Below are 14,897 nucleotides of genomic sequence, written 5' to 3'. Positions count from 1 at the left end.
CACTGCCAAGGAGGCTTCAACAAAGTACTGCGTAAAGGGTCTAAATACTTATGTAAAAGTGATTTCACTTTAAATGATAAATTAGCAACATTTTCTAAAAACCTATTTTTGCACTGTCATTTATGGGGTATTGTGGGTAGATTGCTGAGGGGAAAAAAAAGTATTTATTACATTTTAGAATAAGGCTGTAACCTAACAAAATATGGAAAAAATTTAGGGGTGTGAATACTTTCTGAATGCATTGTATGAATATAAAAAAATACATTCTTTACACAATCCTTTCAAATGTCTCATGAATGTTGTGGATTGTTATATTTTTTACCCTTCATTAAGACAATGTAAATGATAAAACAACTCAGACCAATGCCTTATGTATCTCTTAACTCTGCAAAAATTAGGTCCTTCAATCCGAAGCATAGATACTGTTTACGTAAACACAATTTGGTGAGGAGAAAACCATGTTCACTCACTCCTGAATCAACTTGTACTACATACATACTCACTGCAACACATACATAGCTTTGATAAAAACTCTGGTTCAAAATAAAATACTGCTGATAAATTGGAGCCAAATTGAACACTTTGTACTGCAGGGTTCCCCATGGCCACTGGGTTCATACAAAACACTGGAATCCATCACCACCAAACAAACGCAAAACTACAAATAGAACTTAATTAGGATTGGTAAAACTGAGATTTTATGAATATTACGCTTGCTGTTTGTATCCAAGACAACACCACTCATATCTAACAACTTTTCCCGATTGCTTAAGCAGAATACCAACACATCTTGCATCTCAATAACTTCATAAAGTTTATTATTAGTGTATTTTTGTACAATTTCAGTCTAGGCACTTTGACTTGCCTGCCAGGGAATTGTTAACTCATTCCTATGTGTCAAGCAAGTTGAACCTCTGTATAATGTAGGGTTGGCATGCTGAACCATGAAGCTGGTTGAAGCCTTGAGAAAGGCCTTTCTAACAGCAACAGACACTAGACATCTTGCATTATAAGATCTTCCACATAATATTACTTTATAGAAATATTGATTTTGTAAGAATTTGTAAACAGCATTTCTTACATTGGGTGCAAACTAAGATATTATGCACAAACAGACACCTTGCATCTAGTAGTAACCAAAATAGATGAAGTGTTGCACGATAGCACAAACACCAAATGAACCAACAAACAGGAAATCAACCACAAGCACACATTCTCCACATCTATAAAAACAAGCTGTGCACGTTAAGGTCTATTTTCAATATGAATATCATGTGACAACAGATTCACAGCAATGGGCATAGGGGGTCAGCATTCTCTTATATGGTCTTACACTAAATACACACCAAGAAACTGGAACTAGGAAAATAATCAGATAAGATCTAATGGTTTTTGGCACACTTGTGCCAGCCTGGGGAACAGGAAGGGATGTATGTGTATGTTATACCAAGGTAAAGATCACAGGAGCTGGATACATAGTGGACTGTCTCGTTCCCATGGTTCTGCCTGGTTTCACACCCATCACTCAGTGCTGTCGGCGAGCGAGGCAGCGTCATCCTCTGTGTTTGTGTTGTAGCTGCCGTTGTGCTGGACGCAGGGTGATGTCAAACCCTCGCTTGGTGTGGCCGACCCCTCCCTGTCACTCTGGTAGTCCTTCTCCTTCCTGTCGTAGTCCCTTTCCACCTAATCAAAGGATCACGTTCAAAATTAAATTTCAAATAGAGCAGGCCTTACTATACTAGGTGGATTAACAGAAAACACCAGGGCCACAGTGAAAACATTTAAGAGCTAAGGTTACTGACTACAGGACATCATGTCACTGTACTTTAGTTTTATTTATCCTTTGTTTAACCAGGAAAGTCACATGGAGATTGATCTCTATATTTCAAGTACGCCCTGGCCAAGAAAACAGCACATTTAGTCACACACTCACCATAACACAAAACAGTGCATTCGGAAAGTATTCAGACCACTTGACTTTTTTCCATATTGTTACGTTACAGCCTTACTCTAAAAATATAAATATCACATATACATAAGTATTCAAACCCTTTACTCTGTACTTTTTTGTAGCACCTTTGACAGCAATTACAGCCTTGAGTCCTCTTTTGGGTATGATGTTACAAGCTTGGTACACCTCTCACAGATCCTTTCATGCTCTGTCAGGTTGGATGGTGAGTGTTACTGCACAGCTATTTTCAGGTCTTTCCAGAGATGATCAATCGGGTTCAAGTCCAGGACTCTGGCTGGGCCACTCAAGGACGTGTCCCGAAGCCACTCCTGCGTTGTCTTGGCTGTGTGTTTAGGGTCATTGTCCTGTTGGTAGGTGAACCTTCAACCCAGTCTGAGGTCCTGAGTGCTCTGGAGCAGGGTTTCATCAAGAACCTCTGTACTTTGCTCCGTTCATCTTTAACTTGATCCTGACTAGTCACTCAGTCCCTGCCGCTGAAAAACATCCCCACACCATGATGCTGCCACCACAATGCTTCACTGTAGGGATGGTCCCAGGTTTCCTCCAGATGTGACGCTTGGCATTCAGGCCAAAGAGTTCAATCTTGGTTTCATCAGATCAGTGAATCTTGTTTCTCCTGGTCTTGAGAGTCCTTTAGGAAAACTCCAAGCGGGCTGTCATGTGCTTTCTGTATGGCCACTCTACCATAAAGGCCTGATTGGTGGAGTGCTGCAGAAATGGTTGTCCTTCTGGAAGGTTCTCCCATCTCCACAGAAGAACTCTAGAGCTCTGTCAGAGTGACCATCGGGTTCTTGGACATCTCCCTGACCAACGCCCTTCTTCCCCAATTGCTCAGTTTGGCCGGGCGGCCAGCCCTTGGAAGAGTCTTGGTGATTCCAAACTTCTATTTAAGAATGACGGAGGCCACTGTGTTCTTAGGGACCTTCAATGCTGCAGAAATGTTTTGGTACCCTTCCCCAGAGCTGAGGCTTGATACAATCCTGTCTCGGGGTCGAAGGAATTGTCCGTAGACCTCCACGGCTTGGTTTTTGTTCTGACATGCACTGTCAACTGTGGGACCTTATATAGACAGGTATGTGCCTTTCCAAATCATGTCCAATTAATTGAATTTACCACAAGTGGACTCCAATCAAGTTGAAGAAACATGTCAAGAAGGATCAATGGAAATAGGATGTACCTGAGCTCAATTTCGAGTCTCATAGCAAACGGTCTGAATACTAACAGTACAAGTCCAAAGTTGACACCTACTCATTCAAGGGTTTTTTCTTTATTTCTACTATTTTCTACACTGTATAATAATAGTGAAGACATCAACACTATGAAATAACACCAATGGAATCATGTAGTATGCAAAAAGTATACCTTTTGCCTTGCACAGTCTTGGCATTCTCTCAACCAGCTTCATGAGGTAGTCGTCTGGAATGCATTTCAATTAACAGGTGTGCCTTGTTAAAAGTTCATTTGTGGAATTCCTTAATGCGTTTGAGACAATCAATTGTGTTGTGACAAGGTAGGGGTGGTATACAGAAGATAGCCCTATTTGGTAAAAGACCAAGTCCATATTATGCCAACAACAGCTCAAATAAGCAAAAAGAAACGACAGTCCATCATTAATTCAAGACATGAAGGTCAGTCAATCCAGAAAACAACTGGATTGACAATCCAGAAAATGTATTCATGTGCAGTCACAAAAACCATCAAGCGCTCTGATGAAACTGGCTCTCATGAGGACCGCCACAGGTAAGGAAGACCCAGAGTTACCTCTGCTGCAGTTCATTAGAATTACCAGCCTAGGAAATTGCAGCCCAAATAAATGCTTCAGAGTTCAAGTAACAGACACATCAACTGTTCAGAAGAGACGCATGAAATCAGGCTGAAAAGAAACCACTACTAAAGGACACCAATAAGAAGTGATTTGCTTGGGCGAAGATACACAAGCAATGGACATTAGGTGGAAATCTCTCCTTTGGTCTGATGAGTCCAAATTTGAAAATGTTGGTTCCAACCGCTGTGTCTTTGTGAGACGCAGAGTAGGTCAATGGAAGCACGGAGGAGGTGGTGTGATGGTGCTTTGCTAGTGACACGGTCTGTGATTGTTTTCAACAGGTCAATGACCCAACACACCTCCAGGCTGTGTAAGAACTATTTGACCAAGGAGGAGAGTGATGGAGTGCTGCATCAGATGACCTGGCTTCCACAATCACCTGACCTCAACCCAATTGAGATGGTTTGGGATGAGTTGGACTGCAGAGTGAAAGAAAAGCAGCCAACAAGTGCTCAGCATATGTGGGAACTCCTTCAAGACTGTTGGAAATCATTCCAGGTGAAGCTGGTTGAGAGAATGCCAAGAGTGTGCAAAGCTGTCGTCAAGGCAAATGATGGCTACTTTGAAGAATCTCAAATGTAAAATATTTTGTTTAACACTATTTTGAAAAACCCTTGAATGAGTAAACGCATGACTGGTACTGTATGCAAAAAAATGTAGGTTATTATTTGTAATAAATTAGCAAAAAAAAAATGTTTTCGTTTGTCATTATGGGATAATGTGTGTGTAGATTGATGAGGGAAAATAATAATTTAATCAATTTTACAGTAAGGCTGTAACGTAACAAAATGTGGAAAAAGTGAAGGGGTCTGAATAGTTTCCGAATGAACTGTACAACCCAAATTGTCATGTAAAAACATTGCTATCATTTGTCATAAAGAGTATAGAAAGAGCAGGAGTCATGGTAAAAACAACATTCTAGTGTGATTAAATCCTCAATTGTAATACAATTTTTGCAAAGAGTTACATGATGGGGCAGCATGTGTAAATGCTCTCTTGCCAAACTCAGTCCTTACCTTTCAGTTTGCCTCACCTCAGACTATTGATCTGAACTACTCTATTGCACACCACATACTTTTTCTTGGTACTTCATACTTCAAATTAACACTAAAAACTACAAAGGGATATTGCAGGAAAGAATGGGCGAGGCCCAAAATCTCAAAACTAGAATATAGCTATGCGCAACATTGTTCATACTACACACACACACACTGTACAAAACACTTGCAGTGGCAAGTCCCCCATGGTTGAAAGTCGCCAAACAAAGTTTACTGTGAGGAACCCCTAGTAAGCTGTCTGCAGATTGTTATCAATTCTGAAGAGTGGAGTTTCACAAAGATTTGATCTTTAGTGCAGTCAGTGAGAAGTAGGCCAATGTTTTTCAGAGACAGGCTTGACGACATACAGATATTATGCAAATTACAGTGGTAAGGACATTACCCTAAAGGACAATGATTATAGACACAAATACAGTCAACTTCTGACAAGTGCACTTACGGTCAGGAGTGGATTCAGAAGTCAGCAACTATAGCATTAGTCTTCTCACCTTCATAGGTTTGGCCTTGAGCTCCATCTTCTCTTTATCTCTGCTGCTCTTCTTCCTGGAGTTGGAACTCTCCCTCTTTTCCCTGCTGCCATCCCTTGCTTTCTCCCTCTTCTCATCTTTCCTCCCTCTGCAAATGTAAATGTCAACACAACCCTTAATGATCGACAGATTAATGTCATCTGAAGTCTTGTTTGATAAAATCTTCCAGACCATCATAATGCAAGATTTAAGTTACACATGTGTATCTCAAGTTAGGATTCCCACCCTATGGGCTTGGTTGTGGTGGTGCTGATTGTTGTGTTGAATGGTCCCGTTGTACTACATTGTTTTACTGTACCTCTTTGGTGAGGGAGACCTGGCTTTCCTTCTGGGACTCCTAGAACGATCCCTGCTCTTCCTTCTGTGGCCCCTGAAAATAATTTACACCAACATTTCTTAATATTAACTGGGAGTTTAAGTCAATATCGAGAGCTCTCAGACAGGCCTATGGATATTATTGTGTGTACATCAGTTCAGTCCTAATTTTATATAGTGTGTTAGCTGAACAAATAAGTCTATTTTTGTTTCATCAACAGGCCCTACCCTAATTTAAGATGTGTGCTTAACTATAAATCAATTAGAAAGGATTCAGCTTGATACTATATACACTCAGTGGTCAGTTTATTATGTACGCCTCCATAACAGCCTGAATTCTTCAGTGTGTGGATTCCACAAGGTGTGGCATTAAAAACTTTGCTCTATTGGTATCAAGGTACCTAATGTGTGCCAGAAAAACATTCCCCACACCATTACACCACCGCCACCAGCCTGTACCATTGACACCATGCAGGATGGGGCCATGTACTTATGCTGCTTACACCAAATCCCGACTCTGCCATCAGCATGACGCAACAGGAACCGGGATTCTTCAGACCAGGCAAAGTTTTTCCACTCCTCAAATCTCAGGGTTGGTGATCGCGTGCCCATAGCTGATAGGAGTAGAACCCTGTGTGGTCTGCTGCAATAGCCCATCAGTGATAAGGACTGACGAGTTCTGTTATCCGAGATGATGTTCTGCACACCACTGTTGTACTGCACCATTATTTGCCTATTTGAGGCCCGTTTGTTAGCTTGCACAATTCTTGCCATTCTCCTTCGACCTCTCATCAACGAGCTGGACTGCCGCTTACTGGACGTTTTTTGTTGTTGCATCATTTACAGTAAACACTTGACACTGAGTGCAGTTACATGCACACAATAATAGCCAGATGAATATAATAATTAGATTAAAACGTTTACATGCTTTGCAAGAATAACAATTTCCTAATAATTCTGTTTACATGGACACATCTGAGGAAAACACAGTGATGCCGAAACGTTGGTAGATACCCATTAAATTGCTGGGAGATTACACATGGAGTGTGTGACTTTCATTATTTTGATAGTTTATTCGCCATTAGTCAGCACCTCCACACAAACTATTATTCTGGGTGTGTGCAAGCTCATGTTTTTGTTATCTACATGGACACATCTGAAATCAGGCTACTCTGAAAATGCAGAAAATCACCAAGCAAAACAAACGTTCTACCAAGGTGAACATTTTATTTTTGGGAAGGATATTGGATTCTTAGTTCGAACATAAGAAGTTTGTATGTGAAAACAACTTCTACATTGAGTTGTTCTGAACACACTTTACTCGTGCTAAAGAGGGAGGCTCGTTCGGCTGCTGCTAGCACATGCACAGATCAAATACACAGCTGGACCGCCGATTAACATGTTTATATGTCCTTTTCACGCACTGAGGTGAACAGCTCAGGAGGCTGGTATTTTGAGATACTGGAACCAGTGGAAGCAGTGCGCCCATTCTAACGTTCAATCGAACAGTTACAATGCCCGGCTGCCGGCTTTATATAACAAGCCAGGGCCACATGACTCACTGTCTGTAGAAGCTAACCATTTTTTGTGAAAGGGGTGATGTACCTAATAAACTGACAACTGAGTACATTCAGGAAGCATGTATAGTATGGTGTTCTGCTGACCTGCTCGTGCTCCTGGACCTTTGGGATGCACTGTAGCTTTTTGGAGGCGTTTTAGCCTTTTTCTCCTTCTGTCTCCTGTCCTCTATAACCCGAGATATATCCTCCTTTCCTCTCGTCCTCTGCTCCCTCTCTTTCCGCCTGTCCCTGCAGTACACAAGAAAGTGTGTCACTCCTTTCCTAGATGCCTTTGATCTGCAAGCTGGTACAAACCATGACAGAGAGACTGGAGCCTAGTGATTCAATGAGGAAACTCAACATACTGGCACTGCTGCTAAAACACAGTCCTCTAAGTATTTACCAAATGTTGGGTCCTGGCTTAAAGCTAAAGAAACAAAGAATGCACACCATTTAAGGTGATGTGCAGACTAACAAAATAAACTATACACATTTAAACTATACACATTTTTTTGAATGAACGCCATCCTCATGACTAAAGATTTCCTAACAGCTTTATTTGAGTTACAAAAGCCTTCAGACTTATCAAGGTAAAATAGTTGGAACAAGAGACTGCAGTAGTTCTACCGTGATCTGGAGCGCGAAAGTCTCTTGTGGATCCCCCGAGAGACGTGGGACTCGCTGACCTTGGGCCGCGACCTCTGAGAGAGCCTGCTTCTGGAGACGAGAAAGCAAAAAAGGGGGAGAATTTATATTATTAGACCAAATCAAGTTCACTTTATTTGCCTGTGAGAGGAATTCTCCATCCTGGGCCGTACCTGTGCCTAGAATGGGACCGCTTCCTCCTCGTTCTCGAGCGGGAATGCGATCGTGACCGTGTTCTGGATCTCCTGGAACGTCGGGAGTGACTGGATGAGCGTTTCTTCACCTCCTCTGTAACAGGAAGTGATTGGTCAGACTAATCATACCAATCCATGTCTGTGAAAGACATCATGTGATGTTGAAACGTCACTCCTGTATCTATTCCTATACCTGTACTTCCATCTGCAGTAAAGCCTGAGCATTTTTATTGCTGACTAAATCTGTGCCTGCCTTTGAGTTGTGCTTTTAAATAAATCCAATTTAGGATGCATTTGGCTCGGGCATAATCCTTTTCATACCATCCAACCATTTTCACACGAAAAAAGCTACAAGGGTACCCGTGAGGATGAGAGTGGTTGACCACTGACCTGGCTCTACTATGATGGCGGCAATGGTGGACTGGGCCTCTCTGACCCTCTTCATGACGTCCTCCAGCTCCTTGGCTGCAGCCTGAGGGGTCAGCTCTGGGGGCTTCACAATGGCGTTGTTGGAATGATTAATCCTGACCAAAACACAATGTTATATCACATTAACGCAACTTAGTGAACATCAAGTCACAACACAGAAAGGCAAATAACCACAGACATGGAAAACAATTCACTTAAGAGGCATAAGACTTTCAATTGCTACATTTGTCGATTCCAAAGACAGCACAGTATTGAGCAACGTGCGTTAGTACTACCACAAAAAATGTCAACTGGTCATTTAATTTGAATTTGGAGAGAAGCACAATCATCACAATCAATATTCCAGAATAACAGTGAACAGGGTAACACATAGGTGTATCTCCACTAATAATATTTTGAGACGAGATACACAACATATAACGTTTTCTATAGAATAAAAACGTTATGAGACTTACTTCAAGGGTCTGTCTCCGAACATGACTCCGTTAAAGGTCAGCGCTCTGGACACTGAATCCTGGTCGGCAAATTCCACGAAGGCGAAGCGTGTGGGCTGCGTCTCGTCCCCCGCCATGCGCACAAACTTTACGTCGCCCACCTGCTTAAAGAATTCCAGCAGCTGCTCTGCAGTAGTGGTCTACGGAGGGAGAAGAGAGCACATTTTTATATTAATGCAATAAGATACAGGTATAGGATCTTAATGCGATCACTATTTCATTGATGAGAATTTGTAGTGTATTCAATGTTAAAAAAGGCTTCTAAAGCCTTAAAAACGTCAGACTTGATTTGCCCTAATGTAAAATTGATCAACCCCTGAAACAATTCCATGAATTATAATCCACATTATAAATCAAATTTCCTGTTGCAGCAGAATAATTTTCCTACTGTAGCAAACTGGCTCAAATTAAGATCTTACATCTGTAACCGTCATAAGATTATGGCATCATCCTATGACAGATGATAACCCTTAATATAACAGAGAAAGAGCTTCATCCAAGTGCTATATCCTAACTTGACTTTTGAGCTTAAATCATGCATTCATGTCAATGGGAAATATATATGAAAATGTGAATAGCTGTCACAGAACTTCAGTTACTCTTAGGGTCCCTGTTACCTGCGAGTTGAGGTTGCCAACGTAGACAGTCCTTCTGATCTCGTTCACCTTGGAGGGATCCACGTTCCCCATGAGGGGGGGCTGGGCAGAGGACGACACCCCACCTGCTCCAGTCACAGCCAGGGCCGACACTGCAGGGTCCAGGGCAGCTGGCAATGCCGCCAGGCTCACAATAGGGACGCTCAGCTGCTGCAGTAACACAAACAGAGCAAGGTTTACTAGGCAGATGGAGAGGTGGAATAAAGATTGAGAGATTTTCAGGTAAGATGTACCGCACATAGAAACAGTTTGATGATATCTTTAGGTTTGATTGCCATTTGTTCACTTCTGAAAATAAAAGGCCCAAATGTTGCACAGGTGCTATAGAGCTTAATAAATATGTATGTGGTAAAGCAATACACCTCCTACTGATCAAAAATTGTATAGCACAGTGTTTCTCAATATTTTTTGTACCAGAGGCTTGGCAAGCTATGGCACTTCTTGGAAGACTACTTATATTAAAACTAACACTTGAGAACTGACTAAATATTTGTCACAACTATTCTGTGGGACCAGTCAGCAACATCCCAGAGACCAAAGTTGGTCTGTGGACTGGAATTTGAGCACCCTGGTACGGTCTATTAATCCCAAACTCACAGTCTGTATGGGGGCCGAGGTGGGAAGGGGCAGCAGGCCGGCGCCTGGCATCAGGCTGGGTACAGCAGGAACAGCAGGGGGGGCAGCAGGTGCCAAGAGAGACAAGGCCTTGGCTTCTTCTGGGATCTTCCCTGTGGGACAAGGCGAGGAGTTACAGCAGGTCATGGCAGGAAACAACCCTTCTGCGTCCTCTATGACTGCAGTATTATAGCCCCAGTATTCTAGAGAGAGAGAGAACATTCCTTCTTCATACAAAGACCTAGCTCTATTGGCTAGTTACTGAGGAGTCTAAGAGCCGATGCTAAAAAAAGGTTGAGCATCCACAGTGAGGTTTCCCTCTACTTCTCAAATTTACTGTAATAAGTCAGTCATTTAGCATTCAGGCTATGAACAGACAAAAACGTTAACATGACTTCTTCCTCACAAACGAAAGGGAAATCCTGATTTTTGTCCTCTTTTTTTCATAGATTCAAAAAATAATGCAGAGAACACTTTGAGGTATGGGTCACCTGTACTGGAAACATATTGGTCATGAACCATACGATAGCAAGCATGGGCGCTTTTCCCGTAGGGCGATCGTTTCGCAGTGTTGGAAAGGAGTGCAACACAAGACAACCGTTCATGATGGCTGCATCACTAATAGCACACAGAACATCAGATACAGAAAAGAAGAACATTTTTTAAGAATCTTGAGAAATTCCCAAACGTTAACCAAAACTTAAAACCTAAAAACAACGGATTTGAAATCTTTCACTTTCTTATTACTGGTTCAATCTGCCGTTCCTGAATGGAAGAGGGGAAGGGCGCAGTGGGTCTTTCAATTAATCTAGTGGCTTTGTTTGAGGAGAAAAAAAACCAATTACAATAATTTAAGGCTTAAGGGCAAAATAAATAAAAAGTCCATGTAATCAAATTCTTATACTATCAGTATAAGCATTATGTTACCAATGTAAAATGTAAAGGTTATATTCTATTCTACTACTTATAAGTTAATGATACTTTTTCCTAGTGAGTTTAAGGGTTTAGATGAGCCCTATATTTGAAATCCTAACCATAGACCAAGAGCAGGAGACAAAGAAAGTAAAATGTGTTAGTCATCTTCATGGCAGCCCATGTGTGATACACATTCCACCTGGGTGCCATGGCAACCTGGACAGAACTCAATCACAGACTGTGGAAGGAGAGAGAGAGAATGAGCGAAAGAAAGAAAGAGAAGAGGTGAGAGAAAGAGAGGAAAAAATAAAAAACCCAAATAATAAACGGAAAAACAATATGCTAGGAATAATGCAATAGTGTTGCTAGAGTCTAGAGGGAGCAGACAAGGCAAGGGACAACATGTGAAAGTAAAAACTAAAAGAAACCAACCAAAAAAAAGAAAGAAAAGAAAGATAAATAAAAAGAGACAAGGTGTCCATCTTGGAAGGTTCAGCGGGCTTATTCTCCTTGGTCACATTCCCCCCTTGAAGGCAGCGGTGGCCCCAGCGGGGATAGTGGCTTGGAAAACAATGCCTGACTCAGGCTAGTGTAGTGTAACAGCTGGGCCAGTCTAGTCATCTGATATGCACACATAATCACACAGAAAAAACATACAAAACCAAATTAATAAACTCAGTAGCCATCCAGCAGCACTAAGTTAACGTGGACAAAAAAGCATTTCAAGTGAGAGAATCGGTTAGATAAGGTGAGACCACTTTTCCCCCCCTTTTTTTGAGAAGCTATACGGTAAATAATGGAACAAGAGAAGGTTCTAGAAGACAGGGTGATTTAGACAAAAAAATAAAATAAATATGAAACAAAATAAAGAGAGAAAAGAAGTAGTTAATTATTTATTATGTTATTCTACCATATCCTTGAAATCACCTCCATATCACTATGCATTATACCCAGAACAATCACGTCAACTTTTGTCATGAACATCAGAATCCGAGTCAAGTGTTATTTCGCAAGAATATGGATGATGTATTGCCAGACCAGCATAAACTGTCATTGAATACAGTGAGGTGGTACTAGTCTATGATTTTACTCAAAGTGTCTACTCCTGCTACTACAATGTGCCTTCCATGGTCTGTGCAAATGATCATGTTATTTTCATATTGTGTATAGCCCCATGACAAAACACACTGCTTATATCTAGCTAGTTGTGACAGGTGCTTAGGATAAATTGAGTGCTCATTGTGGATTAGGCCATCTTGGATCTGGGATACAGTGCAAGTGTGAAAGTGCATTTGTGTTCATGTGTATTCCTAATGGAAACCAACACAGCAAAACACTGGAAAGAAACACTTGCATGTACCTGCTATTTGAATGTAGGATACTAACGTTAGAATTTCAGCGGTTTCACGAACCAATAGGCAACACAATTTCACAGGAAGTGTGTTGACTACACAAAACACTCATTATGTCAACATCATCACTTGAATGAGTTTGGGCATACTCACCTTCTGCACATGGGACTACGATCAAAGCTCTGTCAATAAATACAGTGTTGGTTAAATGTTGCGCCACGCCAACACTGGAAGGCTCTCGATACTTTATGTAACATACTTTGGACGAGAAGGGGAGTGGTGCATTGCTGTAAGAGAACACAGAAATGTATTAGAAATTACATGGATGTTGAATGAACACAGTTTACAAGTCAATGTTAGTTATACATGCATATCTATCTACATTAAGTAAACTCCGGTAGCTAGCTGCACCAATGGTAAACGTGCGGAGTAGGCCCTTGATCCTGGGTGTTTCTTTATTAGGCATGCCGAATTGATAGCGCTTACTCTGGGGGGTAAAGACGTAACTCCTCGACGTCCCCAAGAAAGCCGAAGAGAGTGCGCAGCTGCTCACTACTCACGGCAGACGACAGATTGGTGATTTGAATGACAGCGGTGCCTGGAATTCCACTCATTTTTCGAAATGCTTCCTCTTGAAAATGTACAGGAAATAGTATTTTATGACTATCCGAACGTTAATTCTAGAAAACGGTTACAGGGGCAGCAAAGACAGTACCACAGACAGAACAGTGAACCAGACGTTTGACCGGATGTATTAATCTGAAGCATCCGGTTGGCGTGTCCCACTCACAACCAAATATGGTGGTGAGGGGAAGCGGCTGTGAGAGAAGATGGAGCGAGAAGGATTTTGGACGATAGTCTGCTAATTTTCTCATCAATGAAACATTTGAGTTTAATACTGTTAAGAAAACTACAATCTGTTACATTTTGTAGACTTTATCCTTTGCGGGTAAAGTTTCCCCCCAAAATGGCGTTGTTAGGGCGAAATTAGCAATTGCACACAAGCACTTCACAGAGTAGGCGTTCCCTGACGGAAATATGCAAACACATGTTAGAACTGGCCAATATAATCTCCCTAGCTCGTGCTTGGCTCTGCCCACTTCCTTGTTTGTTCGGCCCACTGTGATTAATTTGCTCCCATTGGAATCGACATACTATGGTCAATCTTGGGTTAGTTTAGCAAATCTTTGACAGTAATGCTGAAATATCTTGATGTCTCCACCGATTGCTGTGCGAACAGCGCCTTCATGTGTCAAGGATGTCTCACATCAAGGGTCTTTCTTCAATTAGATTTCATCACCAGACTGCGTCCTCTGATGAAAAAAGCCCCAGTTAATCGAGGAGAGTGGACGTGGATGGAAATGCTTTTGCTTGAAATGAGGCGGTCCTTCTCTGCTCGGAGCATCATTAGGCAAATTAAGTTAACAGTGATGCATCCCAAAATAAATGTGTAGAGTGCAAAAAAATTGTTGTGCAAGACATTTTATATATAAAACAATAAGTCGAATATTGTTTTTAAAAGTGTTTTTCTCTGATGAAACAAAAGCTGATTCAAAGGGGGTGTGGAAAATTTAAAAATGATTCTGCAGTAGAATGTCCTCGATAAAATGTGGTTATCGAGGAGGGGAGAACACTTCCGTTTGCCTACTAACAAACTGTAGGTTTTCACTCTAACCCTAGTTGTGACTAACTTGATTCAGTTTATCAGATGTGCAAGATTAGGGTTGGAGCGAAAACCTACAGGACGGTAGCTCTCCAGGAACAGGTTTGGAGAGCCCTGGGTTAGACGGTTTTGATTAAGCGGTGTTATGTAGCGCTATATTTGAGCACTCCAATATGGTATCCTTCCACGCGGCAGAATACATTCCGAGTAAGGATTTCACATTAGTCCCGTGTCCCAGGTAGTGCTGAGGCTGCTGCTGACCCCCTTAAATAGCTGCTACCGCACAACTTCCACCTCTTGCTTTTCTCTCGGCACATTCCAGAGAGGATTGCTTGGTAAGAGTGCTATGTTAGAGTGTAAAGCACAGAAGTATACCTGCAGCTATTCAATAGCTTGGAGCAAGCTAACTAGCTAGCCTCTCCATCTGGGTGGTCTGCTGTCACTCCCACTGGGTTTGACTTGTGCCTTCTTGTTTGGGTTTTGTCCTTGTTTTAATTACTTGTGACAGTGTTCGAATTTGGGCAATACTCGGTTTGGTCGACCAGTATTGCGGCGGTTAGGGGTTTTCTTAAGCCGGATGTACACTACACAATTTTGGCTCCGACTTAGCTGTCCCAGACACGTTTTTGAGATCGGAGACAACCCCCCTTTCCCCCCATGTTGCCTTCTTGGGACGCG

At 41.8% G+C, this 14,897-nt stretch overlaps 1 protein-coding gene across 4 annotated transcripts; it reads right to left on the bottom strand.

Annotated features, from left to right (window-relative positions):
• Positions 1–790: 790 nt before the first annotated feature.
• Positions 791–13,289, bottom strand: srek1 (splicing regulatory glutamine/lysine-rich protein 1). Of its 4 annotated transcripts, none has more exons than XM_046370366.1 (12): positions 13,043–13,289; positions 12,710–12,843; positions 10,272–10,402; positions 9,636–9,824; positions 8,980–9,158; positions 8,486–8,619; positions 8,075–8,189; positions 7,884–7,973; positions 7,362–7,505; positions 5,681–5,752; positions 5,344–5,470; positions 791–1,683 (listed from the first exon to the last, which is right to left on the bottom strand). In XM_046370366.1, exons 1-12 carry the CDS (start codon positions 13,168–13,170, stop codon positions 1,522–1,524), a joined length of 1,605 nt encoding a protein of 534 aa, XP_046226322.1. In that variant the 5' UTR covers positions 13,171–13,289; the 3' UTR covers positions 791–1,521. The 4 variants fall into 4 exon arrangements, with proteins under 4 accessions (XP_046226322.1, XP_046226323.1, XP_046226324.1 ...); XM_046370367.1 differs by having other exon boundaries at positions 9,636–9,821; XM_046370368.1 differs by lacking the exon at positions 13,043–13,289 and having other exon boundaries at positions 10,272–11,825.
• Between the last annotated feature and the right edge of the window lie 1,608 nt (positions 13,290–14,897).

The sequence above is a fragment of the Oncorhynchus gorbuscha genome, linkage group LG11, assembly GCF_021184085.1.
Source record: "Oncorhynchus gorbuscha isolate QuinsamMale2020 ecotype Even-year linkage group LG11, OgorEven_v1.0, whole genome shotgun sequence".
In the NCBI taxonomy this organism is placed as follows: domain Eukaryota; kingdom Metazoa; phylum Chordata; class Actinopteri; order Salmoniformes; family Salmonidae; genus Oncorhynchus; species Oncorhynchus gorbuscha.
Note: the sequence above shows the minus strand (reverse complement) of the source record. Positions and strands in the feature narration are given on the sequence as shown.

What these genes read in the sequence shown, in the direction of transcription:
- srek1 (XM_046370366.1), bottom strand. Translation starts at nt 13,170, where the DNA reads ATGAGTGGAATTCCAGGCACCGCTGTCATTCAAATCACCAATCTGTCG. An exon ending in TTCGGAGACAGACCCTTGAA is followed by an intron (nt 8,620 to 8,979) that starts GTAAGTCTCATA and finishes TGTTTTGGTCAG; the next exon opens with GATTAATCATTCCAACAACG. An exon ending in CGCCATCATAGTAGAGCCAG is followed by an intron (nt 8,190 to 8,485) that starts GTCAGTGGTCAA and finishes TTCCTGTTACAG; the next exon opens with AGGAGGTGAAGAAACGCTCA.